Genomic DNA, 25530 nt, shown 5'->3' on the forward strand with positions numbered 1-25530 from the left:
TCAACAACATATTGTTCTAACTTCTGGGAGCAGCTGATTAGCATCTGAAAAGATCAAATGCTTTTTGACATATGACTCTGGAAGAGTTGAAAAGGAGGCTTCAGGGAAAAACCTTCAGAAGGAAAAACCAGAGAGAGAAGGAAGTTCAAACCGTCTCTTCCATCAGTCATAATGGGCAAGGATTATATCCTCAACTTCAACATCTCAACTAACTACAAGCTATTAGCTTGCTAAGACAGCCATGAATCCATACAGCAAGGGTTTCCATTCAAAGGCCTCTTCAGATTCGTTGAAAGATTGATTGCTAGCAGAGTTTCTTCATGCCTACAGCATCACCTTCAACAACAACTCAATAATATGAGTTACAAGAACAATTGATTCCCCTTTGGGATTAAAAAAAAAACATTTTCATTGAATTGGACTGAACTAATGGGTCAAAGCCCTATTTATACTCACAGGAATGCATTTGCTTTATCATCTTAGCATATCTAGTTAACTATGAGATTGAAGTGTTGGTGTTTTTGCAGAAAATTAGAAAAATGGTTTATCACTATACCAACACTTTCAAGATTATTTTATTTTTGATCTCTCTTTCCAGAAAGGCAACTCTTATCATATTATATCATGCAGCGGCATGATTCAGTACATTTAGCCTGAGTTAATGGAACATTTCGATTACGTAAATTTTGTGTTGTTTTAGGTGTTTTCTGGCTTTTCTCTGCAATGTGAACGTGCACAGAAGGGAGAGCTGCTGCAATGCATATCCACTATTTCACTTTTAATCAACACTAAACAGATAAGCCCCCCAGACATGTGAGAAATGTAAATACACACTCACGCACAGGCAGCAGGGAGAAACAAATACATTTTTATGACATTACCCTGTACCACCGCCATGGTACAAAGGCCTTTTTGGCAACAAGGGCTGCAGTCTTCAATCCATCTCCCAACTGCATCGCCACCCACCCAAACATCCCCCTGTACTGCTCAAGATTAAGTGCTGTTTTCATTGCTCCCTGTTTAGCCATTTGGTGTCCCAGTAATGTATGCGCCTCTCTGGAAATGTTTATTCCAAGAAGTTTACGACATATTCTCCCACCTGTTTAGATCCAAGAACTGACGGATACAAAAACAGGATTGTGTCACAAAATGTTGCGAAAAAGTATGAAGCCTCTTACAGATTTTTTTCTTCATAATGTTTGAGATAAAAAACAAAATAAACAAAATAAAAAAAGCTATTACACAAAAGAACAATGAGAAAAAAAAGAACTTATCAATTATCCATCCATATATATCTGTTTGTGGGAAGGTTGGTGTCTTTGTCCATTCTATATTGACATAAGAAACATGATGCCCTTGACAATTCACCAATCCATTACATCAATAATATTTTTTTTTCAGGGTGGGAAGCTCAAAAGTTCACCAGCTCTGATGATTAGGAAATAACTTAAAAACAGCAAGTCTGATCAAATTAAATAGACTAGAAGATGTCAAATACATCAGGTTACAATCTAAAGAATTTAAAGAATGGATCAGAAGTGCAGTCAATGACGTCTATTAATCTGGAAGGGGTCACAAAATCTTTTCTATGGTTTTTAGACTGCAGCAAACCATAGTAAGAGCCAATGTCTAGAACCATAGTCAGAGTTGGACGACCTATCACACTTACTCCAAGATCACAGCAATGACTATCAGGTCAGAACAATTTCTAAGAACAAAGTCTAAACTCCTCCTGGTCTCAGTTGAGGTCAGTGTTCATGATTCAAAAATAATAAGAAAAAAAAAAAACACCAGAAGAAATTGCATCAAAAATAGAGCTACAATATCTCCCCTCACCAAAAATAACAAAAAAAATAACAAAAATGCCTGTCTCACAATCATCAAAATAACATCTTGATGGGCTCTTACAATTTGTGGGAATAATCTATCAATGAAAGAGACAAAAGTGGAACTCATTGAAACGTGCATGTCCCATAATATTTGAAGTAAAAAAACACCATTTCGTTAAGTAAAACCACACTGACAGTTAAATATGATGGGATATTATAATAGCCTTGGCCTTTTTTACTGTTTACAGACAAACTATTTGCTGCAACAATGGAATCATGAATTCTGTTCTCTGGCAGTAAATCCTGAAGGAGAATGCCAGCTGATCAGTTTGTGACCTGAAGCTCCATCACACTTTGGCTATGCATGAACAAGATGATTCGAAGCAAACCAATAACTGCAGCTCTGAATGGCGCCAAACATACTTTTTCACTTTACTGAACATGTATCACATTGGAGAGCATAAAATTATGGGAGCAGAAAATAAACTCCTACGTAGGAGGGTGTGTTTTTTTTTTTTCTAAACGTAGGCCCAATCATGCATGTACATATAGAAGAGGAAATTGAAGAAATATGAACAAAATTTGCAAAAAACAAACCCCCAAAAAACAAACAAATTAAACAAATGTGATTAAAAGGCCAAATGTTGATGAAGTTTCACACCATAGACATCAATAAGGAAATACACACACAAACACACGCAGACACAAAAAATGTAGATAACGGTATTGGTTGGATATGCTGGTTAGACTTCATCTAAACAACAGGAAAAATATGCCTCAGAGGCAACCCGCACTTCTGCTCATACACTCACGTTCACACACAATATGCTCGACACTGATGAGTGACCGTACATGCAAACTGTGCTCAACAGACACGCATTCTGAAATGACGCGGTTGGAGCATACCTCTAATGGAATTAAGCCTAGAAATGTAGCGCTTGGTTAGGCAGATAAGACTAAAGACTCAGCTTCCTTCCTAACAGAGTGTGAGCAGGGTTGGCGGTTGCGGGGGGGGTGTCAGACAAAGAGAGGCTGTTAACAGGAAGGGCAACATACAAGGCTTCAACTCTACTGAGAAGGTAAGCGATGAGACAGATTACAGACAAAGGAGGCAGAAGTGCTTTGGGTCTATGAGTGGGTTGATTTGTCAGAGTGGATATGGGTTTTCATTCCTGAAGAACAGAGGTGGGAAACTCCCACCTGCAGTTCAGCAGCCATCAGTGGCGGGCTAAAGTCATACAGTGAAATGTTTTTGTTTTTCTGATCCAATAACAGACTGCTTTAAACATGTACTGGTGATGACAAATTTCAGCTGATTCTGCCCACAACTGTGACTAGTTTAATCGGATGTAAATGAGAAAATTAAAACTGCAAACATTTTCGGGAATCACTGCCGTAAGTCTGTTGAGGTACGCATCTCAGCCCTGGGAGAGCAATGCCCTGCAACATTTAATAGCATCCCAAACACCTGAACCAAATGGCTTAATTACTTCTTCAGAATGCAATCCAGTCGCACAGAGCACAGTTGATAAGCTAAGCAATTGATTCAGGTGTGATGAAGCAAAACCATTCAGAACTGGAGTTTGGCACATCCACAGATGGAAATTTTTCAAGCCTACTCAGAATGGATGGACAACATGAGTGATCAACTTTTAGATCTTGCAATAGATTCTCATTTATAACTGGTTGTTGACTCTCTAACCAATGGAAAAAACTTTGAACTCAATCATTGTATTGTCCTGCTACATTGTGGACTTTAAATTGAACATCTTAAGGACAGTCTCTTAACCTTGACTTTCTTTTTGCAACTCTTCCATAATGGCCAGATGTTTGCATCATACTCTTGACAGTTTCTCCCATCTGAGCTGTGAATCTCACTTTTTACGAAAATGAAGCAAGTGAAAAGTTGGCCCTGGGGTGTTTCTACAGATACAGCGCTTATATTGCCAATGCTGTTCTATTTTGGGATAAAACTTCATGTAAGTACACAATTCTATGAGATAATTTTTAGCACACAATGCACAAACTATGAAAAATTGTGAAAAAGTATGGCTGAACACATACTCCATGGAAATGAATGAGTTTGTGTGAAAGTGTGTGTCTGCAGAAAATAGTGAAGGAGAGATGCTGGGAAGTTCACTGTCAAACATTCAACACATTGTTCCAAGACATGTGCATGCACACACACACACACGCCCACGCACGCACACACACCTTCAAATGCAATCCTACACAAATCTTAGACAATGTATGGGGTAGAGAGTTGTCCTCTTTGATCGCATCAGGAGCAGAGAAAAAAATAAGCAGACTTTTTGCTCTTCTCTACTCATGCCACCTCCTCCCTCCATCCTTTCTATCCTGTTATTCCTAGACACTTAAACTCTGTCTGGCACTTGTATTTAGAGTTGCAAAACCTCAAAATTATTTTTCACTTGAGATCAATAAAGTTTAATCTCGTCTCATCTCCTATATATATATATATATATATATATATATATATATATATATATATATATATATATATATATATCCATAAATCTATAAATTTTCTTACACCCTTGTCCCTATTGGGGTCCGGAGGCATTGGTGCCTATCTCCAGCTAATGCTCCGTGTATATATAGGTGTGTGGGGGTGTGGGTGTATGTGTGTGTGTTAGGGGGGAGGGGGGTCTGTGTGCGTGTGATATGCGCATTGTAATACCTCAGAGTAGAAAAGGGTGCAAGACGCTCACATAATCCCTATAATTACAAAAAGCAAATAATCAAAGTTGCTCAAAAAATGTTGTGAAGTGGCACTCAATTGTGACTTATTGAACTGAAGGCAAACTGTTTTTTTTTTCTACAGCTGAAACCATAAATTACTGCACTGTGCTAAATGATGTATAGCATTACTTTTCTTACTGTCTCACTGCATCAGACTAAACACTTTGGTGTTTACAATCAGGTAGGTTGCCAAAATTATTTCTGAATTACTAAATGTCATAACCTAGAGATATCTTACATACAGTGATGTTACAGAGATGAAAATCACAGATGATGATGTCATGTAAGCTTCTGATATTAAGATTTCCACAACCTCGCAGCTAAAATGAGACATGCCTGTTATATTTTTCTTTAGAAAAATCTAAAGAAATCAGCCAAAAAAAATCTGGAAAAACATCTTTGACCTCCTCAAGTCTGGTAAATACTTGAGTACAATTCCCAGAAGTCTGAAGGAGCGACATTCATCTGATCAAACAAATATATGCAAGTTTAAACAGCATGGGAATGTCTTGGCATTGCAGTGTGTGCAATATATTTTGGTGCGAGAGGTTTGTATCACCTCAAATGAAAATAAAAGATGTCAGCAGAAGCTTATAAATACACAGTTTGCATAAACACTGAGCAACAAAGACTTTAACTGCTGGATTAAACCTTTAAAAAGTGAGTCATAACACTTTTTCATTAAATCTGAACTTTTTATGTGGAAGGCTAGGCAGATTACCAAAATGTCGTCTAAAGACTAATGCAATTATGTCTTTCATTATATGATGAATAGGACAAAAAACTTGGAAACTTGAGAAGAAAACCCAAACTGTGTAGTGCAGGAATGGCAGCATTATTTTATGGGAGCTTTTTGCTGCAGGAGAGACTGCTGCACTTAACATTGTATGAACGTGTTAATTATAGTTATAAGTAAACTAATTCTTTCTTGTGTTTATTTAATAGTATAATGTTGGTAATTCTTACTGACCAATACAGGCACAGTTTAGTCTGATCTAATGTCAAATGTTGAGAAAAAAAAAAAAAAAAAAAAAAAAAAAACTTAGGCATTTCACCAAAGTGATAGCTCAGAGGTGGAAAGAGCTATCGAACAAAAAAAACGAGAACAGACTGACAGATAAAAAAAATAAAAAATAAGTGCAGAAACAGAAAAAAAGGAGACTGTCCAAATGCAAAGAGAAGGAAAAGCACACAGAAGGAGACATGGAGGGAATTGGCGTCGGTGGTCAGATCTAATCCAGTGAGCATGTCTGTTGTCCTGGAAAGGAAACCCAATTATATGGCACTTCCACTAGCCCAATGGCTCTCTGTGTGTTTGTGTGTGTGCACAGAGAAGGTTGGTCTCATTAGGATGACTGACAGCTCCCATTTTTCCACAGCACTTTCCACCCATTTGAAAACTCACACACACATGCATGCACATAAATGTTGGGTCCAGGGGTAATTTCTCAAACAGTATTTCTCTCTTTGAAACCCCAATCGCCATAGCTGCAATTACTGTAAAAGGGATCCAACCTCCACATACATACATACACGCACAGACGCACGCACACACACACACACACACACACACACACACACACACGCACAAACACCTACACCCCCCCCCAAGGAAGTGAACTAAACCTTCCACCTTTAAAAAGCAGTGTGGTAATTTCAGCAACACCACAAGAGAGGTGGCTTTACGTTAATTGTGGTTTATGCTGTCATGTCAGCATGTCAAAAATGTGAAGCATGAACATGTCATGAAATTTAAAATTGAGATCAGAATTTGCCTCATTTTTTCCCTCTTTCCTCTGGTATACTTCAATTTTGTATGCATGTAATTCATCCTCTCTGCAGATCTGGAGAGAATTAAACCCACAAAATTTTACAGGCAAATTGTCAGGTACCTCAATTTATTTGGATTATAAGTTTGTGACATATAATGTGGATTCTTATGGGATTTTTTTTTAAATAGTTGTACTGACTTCTAATTTATGGCAGTCTTTGACACAATGGATCATTCTGTTCTATTGAACCACTAAGCCAGAATCTATGGCACAGCACTGAAGAGGTTCATATTCTTCCTGAAAGATAGAACTTTTTTTTATTTGCTTAAATAATCAAATTACTGCTATAAATATTGTTCCTTTCATCAAGAAAAATAGGTAAGAAATCTTTATTTCTTACTATATATGTGCTGTAAAGGACCTCAATCTGCCAAACTAATCTGTATTGAAAAAATATAAATTACTTGATACAGTATGTGTAATGAATTTACAGTATTTAAAGTACTGGAAGGCAAAACTATTGAACACATGAATAAGCTGCAAAAACAAAACACAGAAAGCCAAGAAAATGCCTGGAAACTTTCAAGAAATATTTAAAAACATGTCATAATGGGTACAAGCAAATACAACTTTCAAGACCTCCACTCATTCTTGCAAGCCATGGTAACGCGTTTGATGTATTTTTAAACTTCTGAATTACTAAGTGGGGACTATTCCATATAATATGAAATAGCCCCCATAACATGGAAGATTTTTGACAGAGGAGTGAAAAAATAAAAAAAATAAAAACAATAGAGAGATTTGGAAAAACTTGGAATGATGTCCTTCAAAGAGACATCAAGGTACTCAAACAACATGGCCTCCAAAAACACCTACGATCCAAGAATCCACAGCTAAAACATGTTTACAATGTGTTGTGGTAGATTTAGACAAGCCAATAAAACACTGAGGGAATATAGTCAGGCCAAATGAGAACACAGTGGATGTCACTGCACAGAATATTTGGTGGATGAATTGAAAAACCTATTCCCCCAGGAACGATGTGCCAACAGAAAACTTTAGAGGCAAGAGTATAATTGTATGAACCTTTTTATGTCACTGGAAAAATTTGTACTACTGAATAAAGGATGAAGGGACAGATTTATTATAACATGCATTATTAGGAGTCTGTAGAACAGCGGCCTCAAACTCCAGACCTTACGGTCCGATGTACTGCAACGTTTAGATGTCTCTCTACTATAGCGCACCTGGCTTTAATATTAGATCATTAGACTGCATGTGTTTGAGTCAGTTTCACCATTTAATTCAAATGTGTAGAAGGGATACATCTAAAAGTATCCCTTCATCTAAAAGTTGCAGGACTCTGGGCCTTGTGGACTGCAGTCTGCAACCACCACTGTACATGAAACAGTAATGGATTGTTTAGAACGACAACAATCTAAATTACACAACCAAGGAAGCTACCAATCAGGGTGACAAAACAAAAGTGATAGAATAGCTGAGTCAATTAACTGACTTGAAGCCAATTCAATAATTATGAACATAATTTAGGACTATATTTCATGGAATAGGGTCCAAGAAACTTGAGCATCTGACGACGGTGTGTGTGGAACAAGGGTGCTATTTTGAAGCGTCTCAGGAGAAAATTGTCTTTTCTAGTGAGTTATTACTACATTTCAGTTAGTGTGTTCAAAATGTACTTCCTCAGCCATCACACTTTACAGCATAAACTAATTTATGAACTTTTTAGAGCATATGCTTTTTGCATATGTTGATTACTTGGGTGGCAGCTGAAATCTAGTGGAAATTTTAGACCTAAAAAGCAGATATTCAATGAAAAAAACAATAAAATCCTTCGGTCATTAGAAACAAACTCCATAAAAATGGGGATGAGTGTTTGACAGCCTGAGGATTGACATGGTGATGTCAAAGTCGATAGAATCAGAGGAGAGGATAGTGTTCAACATGGACTACAAAGTATCCACAAGCTGTTTTTTTGTGACTTTCCTTTCTTTCATCTGTCTCTCTGTGACAGCTTTTGTACTTGCATTAAAAGATACCCTCTGAAACCTTTGCACAGATGTAGACTTCATTTTCTACCTAACAGAAGCACACTTATTTGACAATGTCTTTGTGACTCTCAGTACATCAGTGCAAAATGCTTTGGAGCTAATGCACAAGATTCTCTCCATCTGTAATGTATTTTGACAGCAGAGCTTAATGATGATGACTTTCAAGTGTGACAGCACTGGATTTAGCAGAGTGTGGGTCTCTTCAGTATGTTTGTGTGTTAAAATCATAGGATTTGATGAATGATCTGTCTAAAGCTGTGTCCTTTAGATGGGATGTTTTCCCCAAACAAGGTCTAAACATTTATCATGTGTACCCGTAAATGGATGGCTTGAGGGACGGATGGTTAGACAGGTGGCTTAACGCATGGGTGGGAGGATGCATGGATAGATGAAAGAGTGGGCGATAGCGAAACATTGGATTGTGAGGAGAGGCAGAGTGGGATGGGAAGGGGAAAAAGCAAACTCAAATGAAGGATTTTGCAGGTTTCTGAAAGAAAAATACAGAGCAAAAACTTTTAAACAAGTTAGACGTTGACGAAATGAGAAAAACAATTTATCTTTCTCAAAGATTTTGTCTGCTTGTGTTGAATAACATGTATTTAAACTGTGATGCTGGTTTTCCATTACAGTAATATTAACTTTTCCTGTTTTTGTTGGCTTAAGACCTGTAATTTTAACACATCTGATGTTATGGATAAATAAAAACCTCTCAAAGAAAAAATAAACCTAAGATGTCATGTTTTCCTATCCATCTCCTTGGCTTTGAGACACTAAATTATGGGTGTGTACCATTTCACCATGTGTCCCTACCACTTAGTCATGGTCATGCTCTCTGAGGGGTTGTGGACTACAGTCACTCAATAAATGCCAGTTATTCATAAAATGATTGCTGAAATATTGCTGGAATATTTCAGCAATCATTTTATGTATTCTATTGAACTGACTGGCAGCACAAGCAAATGATTTAGTGAGTTCAGTAATTAATAGAGTGTCTAATTTGGCATCTTCAGATGTAGTATAATTTGGTACCATCTGCTTTGTAAAAACTCAACAAAAGCATATCAGTACTGGCATATTGGAACTCCAGCAAACATATTAAAGAACTGGTAACAAGTGATGGTGATTATGTTTTCCTAAAGGCCAGCAAAAGTGTCAACCACTAAGATTCACAACTTTAAATGATAAAACAAAGTGTCACAGCAAGAGGCTGTACCAGGAAATAGGATTCAGCTCTGGATTTGTTGCTTGCAGTTATCTTTGTTACTCATCTGATTTACTGAGATCAGTTCAGCTGTGTGTGATGTAAGCTTAAGATATTAAGCTTTTTTGGGGGCCAGAGGCACCAGGGAAAAGGCAACACAGTGACTATAAGATAAGTCTCAAAGTAAGGTAATAGAGGCATTACAGGAAGATAAAATATACAAAGGCCTTTAACTTGATGCCCTGAGGTAATACAATTCTCCAACCATGAACAACACGTTTATATAATGAAGATCACTCAATCTGCATACTTTAGGTAACAGTGGAATAATTAATTTTATGCTAATTCTACAATTTTACCTTCCAAAGTCCTGCTTTTACTTAAAGATAGATGGACTGGACTGAACTGTTCCTGGAAAGTTATAGAAAAAAAAGAAAAAAAAAAAAGGTAACCAAACAGGCTAAAAAGAAAAACAAAAAACAACACCCTTTAAAGCAGAAGTATTAATCAGAACATAAAATCTAGTCGGGTGTTGAAGTAAGAGAGGAAACAGGAAAGGCATTAGAAGTTATAAAAAAAATGGTTTTGCTCTTTTTTAGACATTCTATTGTTGTTCATTTGTGTAATTTAACAAGAAGTGAGCCTTTAGTGAATAACAGGAAAGGTGCACAAATGTTAAAGTTGTTCTGTTTCAAACTGTGGCTGTCTTTTAGAAAACCTTCAGAGAATACAGACAGTCTGAGGCTGACAATTAGTGATGATAATTGCTAATGTACAGTGTTAAGACATATAGTGTTAACAAAGCTAAAGATACCAAATTTGTTGTGATGTTGTCTTTATTTAAAATGATGCTGACATTCTTCTTCACGATCTTCTGTCAAACAGAAAACTATGGGAGAAAATATGTGGAATATATAACCATCTCCTTCTACAGATAACTAGTGGCTGCTCATTGCAACAACAAAAAAGAAAATAAAAAGAAAAATTGCATTTTTGTCAGGTAAAAGATATATAATATTGGCAGTAGGAAATCTCCAAGAAAATTCAGTTTTGTGTATTTGAGGTTTTTTATAGTTAGCAGTGGTTCAAGTCTAGAAGTGTTTCTTGTAGAAACAAATTTATGTCTCTGAAACATGATTGAAGTGTTCCAGAATTATGAGGGGACTTTTGGCTGACACATGTGAACCATCATCACATGGATCAGTTGGAGGACAGGGAAAGTCACTGTGGTGGTGAAATATAAAAAAAGTCTGATATTAAAGTGAAACATTATTTTAAAGAAATAGAAGCAAGGAGAGAGGAGAATGAATAAGGACTGAAAAAACACAATTTCATAGAGGCTGGTAGAAAAGGTCAGAAGAAACCATGGGGAGAGTGAGAGAGATGGATGGCTGAGGGAGGAAGTGGAACGGCTCAGAGAAGGAAAAGGCAGAACATATGTGGAATAAATAAATGAAGGGAAGGTTAAGCTGTGGTGGTCAAGCGAACACAGATTAAAGGAAAAAAAAACGATGACCGCCTATTTTCGCTGCTCTGGCTGCTTTCCTTATTGTGCCCTCTTCTTTCTTTGAGTTTTAGTGAATTGTTACTTTTATACTTTATGTTACGGATGAAAAACATAGACAAAAATGTTGTATAAAACAAGATTAAAAAATAATTAAATGAATACAAAAACATTCATCTCTTGATGTTTTGACAACTATTTGGGCTTTTTATGCAAAACATAATTTGTTCATGTTTTTATTATTTGTTTTAAATATGATTGATAAGCTATTTGCTCATATGCATCCATGAGTCTATGCAAACCCAGGGCTTGATTGCATATTAGTCTTAGTAATTACAAAAAACAAGAGTCTATATGCTAATATTCAGCTACTTGTATACATGCTTTCATGTGAGTTGATGCATCTGACTGTAAATATGAGTTCTCATGCATGGATACATGCACTGAAACATGGTCGAGTGGAGTTTGGCAGAATCCATAAAGGGCAAGTCCACCGTAGCTGATCCAGTTACGTACAACGAGTTGAAAACGGAGCACTCTGAAATTGTTTTTAATCGGAGTTATCGGACCATTGCTTTAATTGCTGCTCAAGTCTGAGTTCACATCTCTGTGAGGGAACAGTGCCACAAAGAGCCATGGGAAATAAACAAATTCACTGAACATTTACAGATGTACATATATTTTTTATTCTGATACAGTGAGTGAAAGATAGAATCTAAGCTATGATTTACTGTTTCACATTTAAGACCATCTAACCAAAAAGCGGAAAAAATATGGAAATAATAATACAAAAAAAAAATAGTCTTAAATTGTTGTTTTTGAGCAATTGTTTGTGTAAAAATACACCAGAGCCAAAGAGTGAAGCTGGAATTTACACTGAAGAAAGAGGAAGCTTATTCTGCACACACAATGTGTTTACCTAGGGAGAAGTGGAGACTAAATAGCAACCTCTCAGCAGCACTGATGCCTGTAGAAAAAAAGAACAGTTAAACAATAAAGATGTGCTGATGTTTCCTTCACTGTGGAAGTTGTATAGTCGTAGAACCTGGTCAATATGAAAGAGTCATGCATTAAACTGGCTCAGTAGAAGAACAATAATCCCAAACAGCAAATCAGAGCAAGAAAAGAATGGCTGAAAACCTTAAGATTCAGTCTGCTGATATAAGTCAGTCATGACCTCTACCATTATGGAGACTTGATAACACTAAAAGGTTCTAAATACGTTTATTTTAGAGCAATTTTTAGAACTATAATATTTCTTGTAAGTCCAGTTCCTCAATTTTACTTATTTTCAAAAATGTTTCCGTTAGAGGTTTTTCTACTGCAGCAGAACACAAATTTACATTAAGAATTTATCCACTTGTGTACAAGGAATGAGAATAAGTATGGCGAACAGTGGTAGGTACAATTCTGCATGATGTGTAAGCAATTTCAATTCATCTTTCCTTTATTATTTCAGATGGTGTAACTTTTCATTTTTGCTCCCTCAAGCTGTTCATGTGCTTTCCTTGATCTTCAAACATCTACTAACCGACAGCTTTTAGAAATTCACTTTCAAAGCCCACACTAGAGCTTCCCCTTTCTTGATGTCTCTTGGATTGTCTGGCACCCACAATGCTCCTTACATCTGATCACACAGATCTCCATATGCCTCTTTCTCTTTTTGCTTTGTAGTTCCCTCACCAACCCTCCATTTGGCCGTCAACTTCAAGTATTATGATCTATGGCCCGAGTGTCTTTTCTTGCATCATATATTTTCAAAAGAGGATTCTAAAGAATATAATATCTCAGTCACCTTTGTCCTTCACTAAAGTTAATATGCATCTTTGCACTACTGCCTGGATCATTTATATGTCCTGTTCATTTCAGTTTTGGGTATCTACCAAAGTCTGCTATCCATTAACGCCTCTTCTGCTTCTCTGATGTGCTTCATTCATCTCTACTTCAAAACTTTTCCTCATTTTCTTGTATCCATCTGAATCTCCATCACTCTTGAGTATCTGGGGCCGTCATCTCTTCATTCCTCAAGACGATGGATGGTTTCCTCTAAAGATGACTCTGATCACAGCACAGCTTTCATTTCAGACTCCACACACATTTCATAATGTTCCATGTGAAAGCCATACACAAGCATCCCTGTTGTCTATCCACATCAAAGTCAAATTCCTGAGCAACAGTAACCACTTCAATTAACCTTTGAGGCTTTAGTGATTGACGTAATGGTATAAGGCCAATGAGCAGTGGGTCTTATTTTAGAGGCTTCATTAAACACTTTTAAATGAATTATGTCACAGCTCAATAACTTTTAACAATAATGTTTAGTGCAACAGTGCGTATCCAAAGACAAATATTGAACACATCCACTCCACAAGCAGTAATCAGTCATATGGTGCAATAATGAGGATAAACTGCTTACAAAAATAGCGTGGCTTTGTCAGTATAATTTTAAAACAGCCAAACCCACACATAAGGTTACCAGATCTCTGGATTCTTTCCTAAATGACACATTATTATAATGGAACTATGTTTGTTGTATTCAGCCTGGGAAGTATTATAATGGTATAATAAAGTATTATAATCACCTCCTTATTGTCTAGATATATTCTCCAGAGCCTTGCTAATGACCTAATTATTTTATTCAGGTGTGGTGGAGCAAAGTCACATCTAAAAGTTTCAGGGCAGTGGCCCTTCAGGACTGGAGTTTGACACCTGTGCTGTAGAGCAAGATGATGGTTTCAACCAAAGATCACCCAGTAGACATTAGGTTTACCACTTACTCATTTTTACACCACTGTATTCTAGTCTCAAATATTCATTGGAGTCATAAATACAATAAGAAATCTAATACAAAATAGTGGAAAAGAAAATTCCCAGACTGATGGAAAGGGCCATTCAAAGTCTAAAGTGATTTTCTAGAATTTGAAGATATTTACAGAAATAAAAACCCAGTTTTGTTTTTGTCAAAATGACATCCTCAAGTTTCTGCAGCTAATGATGTTTCTATTGAAAGATAATGATTGTTTTATTTTTTTACTCAACTACTTATCTTTTAAAATAAGAACAATCAGCTTCAACTTTGTTTTTTGAGATGAAAGCTGTAACTCTCTGTACTTTGGCACAAAAATAAATGCCTCTCTGGTCCAGTGTAAAAATATACAGAATTACCTTCAGGAAGCCACACTCACCACAGCTGAAATCAAGAACCTCAACCAGAAAGACATTCATCAACACATACCACAGACAAACAGGGGAGTTTGTATGTCGTCAAAACTATTTACGCAATTTCCAAATCACGTGTCATTGCCCAATCCAAATATTGATTTAAGGTTTCCCACGCATGTTTGGTTCATATATTGATTAATTAGCAGTATAGAGAAATAAAACTTGCACTGTTTTTCTTTTAATTTTCACTTTTCTTTCTGCAAAGAATTGAGTCTGAATAACTGCATGGAGCCCTTGTTAGCTGCAGTTAAGAGATTCCAGTGACTGTGGTGAAGAAAATAAAATTGTTATAGCTGTATGAGGAAAACCAAAAGTTACATTTAAAAATCAACCTTAAGCTTGATCAATTTCTTTAGAAACTAAATCAATCTTTGTCCCTGAGGTGAGAACATGTTCTGGTTCAAGGCTGCAGCATCACCAAGAAGAAAACCTATTAACACATTTCAAATACAGTACATTTACTTCTATTGTTGATCTTTGATAGGAGGAGGGACAACAATGCTAACTGAGGCCATATATTTGATGAAGTTCATGGCAAATTTAAAAGTGAAACAAATCAACTGCAGTGAAAAGCAACCTCACAATAATAAAATAAAATGACAACAGCAGTAATACTGAAAGAGACACAAATTAAAGAAGGTGTTGCAGGACATATGTATGGATTACTAGGATGTATAAATGGTCTACAATTCCTGCATATATGATTTCATTTGAGAGTTTGTAACCTTAGATCGCGGAACTACACCTTAGCAAACCATTGACATGCACCATAATAACACTACAAGGTTCGACCTTGGTGGAAAGAGCTTTCATCCCTGGAAGTCTATAGAGGACACATGTGTTTTTGCTATAAGGAACCCGTAGGGAAGTGAGCCCACAAAAATTACTCAAATAGAGTAACATACACCAAAGCAACTGAGAAATGATACCGGTGTTTCCAGGAATCAAACCAACAGCCATAATTGGAGTCATTTCACTAAAACTTTTCTCATAGGCATTTCTTTGGAAAATTGTTTTCTTTAAAAAAAAAGTCTTGGTTTAATTAACTTTGAGCATGATTTCTGAACATACATAGAAATATAAAGCTGGTTGCCATGTAATTCTACGGATACATTACTTTTTTACTTCATTTCACATTAAAACCATAAACTTCAATGCAATTTATTTTTAACCTGACTTTTCCCCTAAACCTAACTCTTAGCAACCATAAAAAGAATTAACACCTTAGTCCCAAACCCAAATCCTAACTCAAAAATAATGATGTAACAATGTAATAAATGCTAAAGCACACACACACACAGTAGTACTCACATGCTGCCACCTGTCATGAATGAGTGGCCGGTATCGAAGGAAGTACTTAAGAGGAAACGCGTCTATATCGGGCCATGTGGCGGGGCTGTGCCAGGACACCTCCAGCCTTCGAGGGTTTAAACGAATCGGGGATGCCGTCACACGCTCTGGGGGGTCCGGTTTTACTGAAAAAGGTGGATAAAAACAGTCAGTAAAAGGACATAGCAGTCAGTCAGTGATGAAGGTTCCATCTTCCATCTTCGTAGCTGGTAAATTACATTTTTTCCACACAACACTGATATATTTTAGACTGACATCTAGTTGGAAACAAACTAAGTAGAAAAAATGTAATTGAAAATCAATCACTATAAAGGTGTTTATGCTATAGGAACTCAAGTCTGAATGATAAAACTAATTTAAATGTTTGGAGGAAGTGTAATATAAAAGGCCATCAGACCTGATGAGAAGGCATGTAAAAAAAAGGGCTTCTTAAAAACTGTTCAATAAGAAAGCCCTGAATGAGATTGTGGCAATTCAATTTGGAGCGTTTCACACTATATTGAATGACCTCGATGTTGGTATATCACTCTCACTAGGGAGCCTACTGGCCTGCATCTTCAGCTACATGAAACCCTTTGCTCAAGTAAACACACAACTACACACACATCACAATGGGAAACAATAGCCACAATTATAATCTGAATGTCTCATAAAATAATCATGCATTAAAGCCATTTGTGTGAAATGCATACCATCATACACACAGAATGGTAAACAAGAAGCACACCAACACATTTAAAAAAGCAGCCGACAGGAAGGCGTAAACAGATAAAGTAGATAAGTAATTAAAGAAAAAGAATGTCAACAAAAGGGCCTTTTTAGTTGCACCCATTCAAAAATATGCATGATGACATGCAGTGTGGATTTGCAGTGTCTCGTGGAATATTGTTGAACAACTGACACAGAGATCTTTTACATTTGAAATCATTGTATGACTGGGTGGCAGCTAATTAGCATTCAGCAACAGAGAAAAAGGAGATAGTAAACATTATTCAGTAATAATTATTTATTCAGGGAAACAATGGTTGGGTGAGTGAGGACAGGAAGCTCAGGCAGGTTTCAAACATTTAAAGTAACTGTGAGGATAAAGTTTGTCAAGTGAGAAGAAACATTTTGGTATAGTGTTTTTTTAGATTTAGTTTTCTCTGTATAAAACATAAGTGTCTGCAGGTTGGGGTAGAAATATAACCAGTTTCACTTTGTGAATTAAATGTGAATTAAAAAGAGAAATGAAGAAGAGAGCATTTGACTGCTGACTGGTTTTATGCTAACATTTTAACATCCATTAACTTAAAATTACCTTTTAGTGCAAAACATCAATATGGGGTGAAAACTTACTGCAAACTGACTTACAGAGTTCAAGTGGTGTGACATAACGTTCTCAGACCAGTGTTCTGACATATAACTTTCTGCTTTGTAGCTAAATTATCACAAGTAAAACATGGATGGATTACGTTGAGAAAGGTAAGCACAACTGAAAGACAAAACCAGTAAACATTATAATAAAGGCCTTACTAAAGAATTATATTTGTTAGAAAATATGTAAGATAGAAAAGGAAAAGAAGTAGATGGATTTCACATAAGTAAGACGACACTAGAAAAATATTATATTTTGCTCCTTGTCCCACCAAATGGATAAAAGAAAATGCACATCAACAAAACAGATAAATCTGAGGATGGAGTGCCCAAAGGCTTTTAAAGTATCTATCCAACATTCAAAGAGAGAAAAAATGATATCTAGTCATTATACGAGTAAAAGAAAATCTTTATTTTGTTATTCGAAAACCTCTTAAAAATAGTTCCTTTGAAGGAACAATACAGCATCTGGAACACACTAAAAACAAGAAAAAGCATATTGTGGAGATTCAATAGCCATGATAAAAAAAAAAAAAAAAACAAAAAAACAAACTCCTAATGATTATACAAATATTAAAAGAAGGAAAACAAGGAACTTGATAAATTTGAGTGCAGATGTATTTGTGCATATGTGGATTTGGCTGTATAGACTTTACTTTCATTGCTATTATCCTGTCATGCCGGCCCTCTGTTGTTTGTTAATGAGATGCCTTGAAATGTGTGCTGTGATAAAAATCTGAGAGCTATGTGTGACATACATTATCTGAGAACAGAAGAAAGGAAACTAAAGAAAAGCTGCCTTCATTATAGAAAAAGTTTCAATGTTCTGCTGAAGCTGAACAAATTTGTTTCTCTAAAAGCTAATTCTTTATGCACTTACTTTTACAAGAGTGAAGCATCTGAGAACAGTATTCATCCACTTTTTTTTACACCATTATAGGCTCATCCTAATAAAAAGGCTTTCAGAAAATCTGGACACTGATGCACCAGATGATGGATTCTCACGCAGTACTCTGACAAACAATAAAGAGGAAGCAAGTCAGTGTGCTTTGGTTTCCCGTGAAATTTTTCAAAAATCACTTTATAAAAGGAAATGGAACAGAAAAAAAGCATTTGTTGCTGACTCTATTGAAACCAGTCCTGTGAAAATGCAGCACACCCATTCATTCACAGACAAATCAAGCCAAGCTGTTTTCTAGTGTCAAAACTGTCCAACACACAGTGAGACATTATTAAATTAAGTAAATGATAGTATAGAAACTATTAAAATTGATTAAAGCATAGCCTTCTATTTTAAGGAACAAAACAACTTATCACACCAGAAAGTTTGTCAAACAGTAATTATTCTGCTTTACAGCAAATTAGACAGATTTGTCTTTTCCAAATGTACAGTTCCAGTGATTGTTTTACAAAGTCTCAGAAAAGACATTTAAAATTTAGTTTTTTGGTTTTTTTTCTTTTACTTTTCAACAAAAGATTTAGATGTTTTTATGTAATGCAGATATTCGCCAATGTCAAAGGTAGAAACAAATGCTCAAATGTTTACAGACAAGTTGCAACCTTGATCAAATTTCTGCAAGATTCCATCATTGTTTTTGGCTGAATTTTTATTGACACAACTCTTTGGAATGCTTTCTATTTTTTATTTTTTTGGTATAAACATGACTTTTAAGTAATGTCCACAGTATTTTCAAAACCTTGAGGCCAGTATGTTGGGAAAGCCATTCCTGAAGTTGAAAGTTAATTTGCCTTATATACTTATATATTAGTAGAACCAGTAAAAAGGATCATTCTATTGGGAATATCCAGTTGAGCACAACGTTCAATCACCTACCTGTTTCAGGTAAAGTTGAAACGCTGGTAAGTAGTATTTCATTTTGAATATTCTATCCTGTGTGCATTTGCATTTAGTCAGCTCCATGTTTGTTTGCACAGTGCTCTTGAAATGTTCACCTTGAATCCTTCACACCAGCTTCCCCTAAATGTAATTTCGAGCAATTAACCCCGACCCTTTCCATTGCTCATTTTCCCTTTTTGTAAATATTTGTTGAGTATGTTGAAAAGCTGAGTTTGAGCCAGAAAACCAATTAAAATGAGCTTGACCAATCCTGCAAAAATACCAGTGGTGCATGTCCATCCAGAATTATGCAAGAATGTTTTGAAAGGAGGTTTACAAGAGCACTTGAAGCTTTTACATCTTTTCATTCATTTACATTAATACGGTCACTTATTGATATATTATTTAGAACCTACAGACATAATATTAGTTAACTAGGCTAGGGATTCTATAAGCGTTAAAAGTTGTGACTGAATCCACACCAAGCACATGCATGGACACACACATCTCCTCTCATCTAATTTTATCCGACTCTGGTTGGATGAACAGGGACAGTTGAGGAACATTTTCCTTCCACTCAGAATTGAGAAGTGCACAGGGAAGCATAAAATTGCTTTATTTATTTACGATCTGCCTCGTTGTCCCTGAAAATGAATGCCAGAATTAAAGTTAGAATAGCAAAGAAAGACTCTTAGCCAAGCAGGAATGAAGTACAGATGGAGTAAAGAGAGACGGCATTTTAGTTTAGTGCAAGAGGAAAATGTCTTTTCAAAAACACATTTTATATATATGCAAAATATTTAGCGCAGAAAGTGGAGTGAATAATAAAATTGCTATTGATCTTTAACTTGGTTTTTGTTACTGAACATTTTTATTGTGTGAGGTGAAACAAAAGGAGAACAGTTATAGAAAGTAAATTAATTAAAAAATGTCAATCTTTTGAGTCTTACAAAAAATAATGGGTTACATAATTGTTTTTAGATTAAAAACAATTATACAAGAATGATTTTTGGCAAATTTACAAAACTTCACAAGCATAAATGACTTCATAATAGAAGTCATTTATTTGTTCAGCAAAAAATGCAGATCAAAATCTTTGAGTGACAAACCTTTTTAGTCATTAACTGCATGGAGCAGTGAATGCTGGCCAGACATGCTAGCTGGTTGGAAGGACTTCCAGTTCACACTTCTGCACAAATAAGCTCTAATCCTCAAGTGCTGTTGGCTCTGTGGTTTTCATTTTATTATTTTATTCCCTTTCTCTTGGGATGTCCTGACATTTATCTCTGCCTAATCCACTGGTAGAATTTCATTTATTATTTTAATAATGCTGAGTATGTGTCCTGGCTGGGACTGTTATCTAATTTTAGCAATCACTTTCACAGGTTGTGTCAGGTGCTAGTGCAACAATATACATATTTGTTAATGTTTTGTATGATTATCAAGATTAATGTGTTTTAATATGTACCTGTATAACACTATGGTGTATCTTGCTTGCTTTTTCTGTGATCTTGGGTATAAGATCACAGAAGTAAATAAAGTTACACCCTCACTTTTTATCCATCTGTAGCTGTACCATATATATTGTGCATAGAAGACATAACTTTCAGTCTAAGATGGCCTGAAAAAAGTATTTAGAATGGAAAAAGAAGGACTTGGACAATGTTACTTTCATAAGTCGAGAGCTTACAAGAATTGAAAGCAGGGTTTCATCTCTCTGCTCTCAAAACTTGTAATGCTTGCATGCAAAACTTTTGCTGTCTTTCAAAGATGTAATTTTCTTTTTTTTTTCTGTTTTAATCCTACATCCTTTTACTTCTAATTGTTCAGCATAAATTCAACGTATTTTTACATCACAAAAACCAAAAGTTTTTCTTAATAATACAATGTATTTAACTGCACTGCATTTTCTGTTTTAAAGAGGTGAACGATAACCTGCTGATGTTTTGAGATCACATTTAACCAGAAAAAAAAAAAAAAAAACATTCATTTCAAAAGGCTTGAGAAAAAAAAAGAAAAAGAAAAGCACCACCTTGTTTTCCTTCTCATTGTAATGTACATGATTTGGCTCATGATGAAAGACAGAGAGCAAACAAAGGAGGGAGATGAAGGGGCTGGGGGTAGAAAATGAATGTGACGTTCCAAAAAAGTGGATACAACAGGGAAAGTGAAAGCAGATGGAATGAAAAGGAGTGGTGGGGTATTTTGATATCTCCAAAAGGGATATTTCCTCAGCCAGCGCGCTAATCCGGCTACCATTAGCATTTTCATGAGTCTCATGTCTAGAGGTTGGCAGAGCATGTCACTCCTTCATTCGGTTACTTGTATACACACCCACCCACACAGATAAAACACAAACTTTCTCTTTCTAAATACCAAATGTTTTTAACCGAGGTACACAATCTTAGGGCCCTGTTGCTGCCTTTGTGCATGTTTATGCGTCATGCAAGCCGGTGCCATGCTGGCAGTGCAACAGGGGGAGGACTGCTCATAGCACTTATCCTTATCTATCAAAGTTTCCCCCTAGTCATCCCTTAAAATGAATTTCTCCCCTTCACTGCTTTTCCCTTTAGAGTTGCTGATGAATTCTGTAACTGCTGTTATTATGTGATGTTCAGGACAAATTTCTCCCCATCAAACCTGCACTTCTTTAAAGAACATGTAAAAAAAAATAACTCAATGAACGAACTGACGCTTAGGTTTATAAAATATGCTGGAATAGCAGTGGAATATTGATTTGCGATTCATTTGAATTAAAGCAATTTAAGGCAGCACAAATGGCTGAAACTATGATGCTTTATTATCTGGTGTTGTCAATAATCACATGGGAGAACATCAGGTGATTGGCTCCTCAGACGGAATAAAAAAAAAAAAAATCGTCCAGCATTCTCCTGAAGTTGTTTGACATTTATTTGCAGAGTGCATTTTCAATTCCCTTTGCCTCTCTGGCACCAACAATTGCTGTATGCGCAACAAAACTCCAAAGGGAACTGGTAGTGTCAGAAAATCAGTTATCTGTGGTCAAACGACTGCATTATTATGTTTTGAGTGTTGGCATCCTCAAAGGGTCACTTCGACACACTTTTTTTTTCTTTTATTCATTTGCCAGAAACCTGTCAGCAATGGAAAAAAGATGCTGGGTCTGTCCCTGAACTAAGCTTCAAAAAACAAACAAACAAAAAAAAAATCTACTGCAGAGTGGGAGAGTAATTTAAAAATGTCAGTTTTCTCTAAACCCCTTAAGCGCAGAACCCAAATTGAAGCATTTAATTTTCAACGAAACTTCATCAGAAAATATAAGTGACACCCAAGCCCTGCAGTGCTAAAGTGGTGTGATTAATTTCCTGCCAAGCTTGTGCTTTAGTCACCTTTAGACACAACTGGTTTAAAAGCAGAGGAAAACTCTAGCTGCATGGAATGTACACTAAATGAGAAACAGGAGAAAACATCCATCTTACCTATAGTGGACTCCTCAAAGGACAGGGTAGTGGAGGCTTTTCCTAAGGCGTTTACCGCTGTCACATTAACTTTGTATGGGCTGCTGGAGAAGACCTCTGGGAACTGTACATGACAGCGATTCTTGTGGACGGGATCTTTCTGCACATAGAGTGAGTGCTGGTTGTGTCTGAGGAGGAAAATTAAATGATAAGGTAAGGGGGAGGTGGCTGAGGGAGGTGAAGGTTGCAAGTGAAGAGAAGTTTTTGACTTATCCATCAAAGTTAGGATTTAATTTACATGAGACTGTTGATACCATAGTGCTTATTTCTTATTAATGGATATATGCTGAGCAATCAGCAGTCGACAGGAGTTAGTGGAATTTCAAATCGACCCAAAACCTAAATATGAAATATTTTTCCAATTCTTAAACTCTATGAACCTTTGACAACAAAATTATAAAGAAATAATGTAAAAAAAAAATAATAATAAATAAAAAAAATCATCACTTTTTGCTGTTAAAATTGCAGAAAGCAATACAAGGTTCCATGAGACTGAAGAACACATCCACTTCCATATCGATTGCAATGTTTTCAATTAGTTGTGGTAATAATGTCACACCTGAAATTTGCAAGGTGCTAACATTATGGTGCTAACCATTATTATCACAACACAGAACTAACAATTAATATCTTACACATTCAAACAATAAAGGGACATATTGACAAATAAACAAAACTCTGAACAAAGGAGAAGAAGGTCTCAGAGGTCCTAAGAAATTGCAAATAACTGCAACTTTTACTATGTGTTATGTGTGTATATGGTAAATATTTGGTACTGAACTTCAGTGTTCATACATATTTTACACATTATTCATTGTTATCTTGGTCCTGAATCATGTTTGGGCTCATTTACTCTTACAAATTATGATCCAAATAAAAAGAAAATAACAGATAGTTGTTGGAGTCATTTAACCACATTTTCGTACAGCATAATAGATTGTATGCATGGTCGATAAGAAATGTTCTTCAGAGCATAGAGATGTCATTATGGTATGACTAGAACTGGAAATGTATGAAAAAAAAAAAAAAAAAAAAAAAAATACAAGAGGCCTGAATTGCTAATGGGTCGCTGTTACCCCATTATTCAAACTATGCAGTAAAATAAGATGCTACATAATCATTTAGTTTTTAGAGAACCACTGATTTATAGCAACTGCTGCATCACAAACACAATGTGATGTCAGTTCTGGTAGAATGACATTCAAAAAGCCAGGTAGAATGGAAAATGAACATGTATGCTGTCAATTATAGTTTTTAAAGAAAACCCTAAATCAGTTAAAATGAACATTGTCAACATTGTCAGCTCAAAGCCATATGACAAAGCAGGGTTAGAGATGTGCCACAGATCTCAATCCATTGCCTTTATGCTTTGTGGTTTTTTTCTCTTAATGAACGTTCTTATTTACTGCTCTGCATATGCATCTTCACTTTGACATTTGCCTGCAGGCTGAAGCCTGTTAAACCTCCCACACATTTGAAGTAAGCAGATCTACATTCCTTCAAGATCACCGAGTCAACAGTGAATCATAATGGAACACTTCATTTACTGCAGATAAAAGCCAGATGCCAGCGCCTAACATCAGAGTTACGAGTGACAGTTAAAGTTCTGCTTTGGATTACAAATAGCCAGCTTGGAAGAACGCAGAGCTGATAAAGCATCACCTTAGTAGTTGCATGCCACGCTGTTGGATTAAAAACCAACATAGTTTTACTATCACATTAACGGCTAATGTTTTTTTAATCATTATTATTATTATTATTATTTACCTGTCTTTCTTGTCCTAGTTACATTTTTAGCAGAATAATGGTGTGGTATTCATGACACAAGAATCCAGTTGGTGCTCTAGAATCGGAAATCCTATAAAAATAATTCTGCTGTTCTGGTCATATTTAATAACCCGTTCTGGTTATATTAAATAACCAGAACAACATACAATTTCAGATATATTTTTGTTGTTTTATGTATTACTTATTTATGAAAAAGTGAATGAAAATGAATTAGACCTACTGAACATCCACTTCAAAGCTGGAGGGTATGTACGTCGGATGCGTCAGGTGCCAGCTGCAGTAGAAACCTTTAGGGTAGGTGTTGGACCGACAGGTGACTTTGGGCTCCTGAGGGGGAACTACGCAAAGCAGAAACAAAGGAGGACAGGAAAAGGTTAACAGAAAATACATTTTTAAACAATAGGCACAATTTGAGGCATGTGAGGAGGAAAAAAAAAACAGCAGCAGAAGAGATCTAATCGAAAATACATTTATCAAATACAAAGCAGCTATGGCTAATTAAACATTACTTTATTGCATAATTCATTCTTTGATCTAATTTTTTTAAATTGAAAATGCCACAGATTCTTAGCTTGAATAAAGCTGTGTCTTTGGTATATGTTATTAGAGACGCTTTCACTTCATTTAACTTCCAATGCTGGCACATTTCCTTGTACTATGCATTCATTTTTAATATCAAATCAATAAAATTTTTATGAGGATGTTGATGAAAGAAAGAAAAAGCTTTATCGTGTGCCTAATTAAAATTTATATGTGCAGTCTCCAATCCTTTTACAGTTCCATATAATTTCTATACACCTTAAGCTCACAAATATAAATTGTTTTGAAGAAGCCTGTTTGTTTTGTCATTATCTGTGAGTGTGCAGAAAGTATTCTGTTATGCTTTTTTATTTCAGTATTAAAGCAGCTTTATGATTTTGGACTTACAGAGAAACTTTATTTATCTTAAATTATTTTGCAATAACTATTTCATTAAGATGCTGGATGTATTGTAAAGTGACATAATCCGCTGTGCAGCTGCTGCAAAAATCGTTACAACAATATGTCATACTTAACACTAATTTGACAACAACATAAATTTTAAGGGGGATTTTGAAGAGACAGGGAGAATAACTCAAAGTTGAAAATGTAAGGGTTCTGTACGTACATGTAGAGAATGGAGGATAATCAATCTGATAAATCCATAATTGCTGCAATGTTTTGCCTAAATTTGTTTAACAAATGTCCCACAACCAATTATCCCCATTTTGTTCATTAGTACTCTAATATATTTACTCAACAAAGAAGCAGGAGTTGTGCTTGATCGAGCTATTTGTGGCACTTACTGAAAACAGCCCCT

General features: G+C 35.9%; 1 protein-coding gene across 4 annotated transcripts in view; it reads right to left on the reverse strand.

The window, feature by feature from the left end:
- cntfr (ciliary neurotrophic factor receptor) overlaps positions 1 to 25530 on the reverse strand; it is a 224472-nt gene that overhangs the window by 14965 nt on the left and 183977 nt on the right. For all 4 annotated transcript variants that reach the window (XM_055040732.1, XM_055040729.1, XM_055040730.1 and 1 more), the window contains 3 exons: positions 24412 to 24529; positions 22365 to 22531; positions 15675 to 15838 (listed from right to left, as the gene is read on the reverse strand). In XM_055040732.1, coding sequence (XP_054896707.1) covers positions 15675 to 15838; positions 22365 to 22531; positions 24412 to 24529 — 449 coding nt within the window. The remainder of the gene's footprint in view (positions 1 to 15674; positions 15839 to 22364; positions 22532 to 24411; positions 24530 to 25530) is intronic.

This window comes from Poeciliopsis prolifica, unplaced genomic scaffold (genome assembly GCF_027474105.1).
Source record: "Poeciliopsis prolifica strain line A6 unplaced genomic scaffold, Auburn_PproV2 SCAFFOLD015, whole genome shotgun sequence".
NCBI lineage: Eukaryota > Metazoa > Chordata > Actinopteri > Cyprinodontiformes > Poeciliidae > Poeciliopsis > Poeciliopsis prolifica.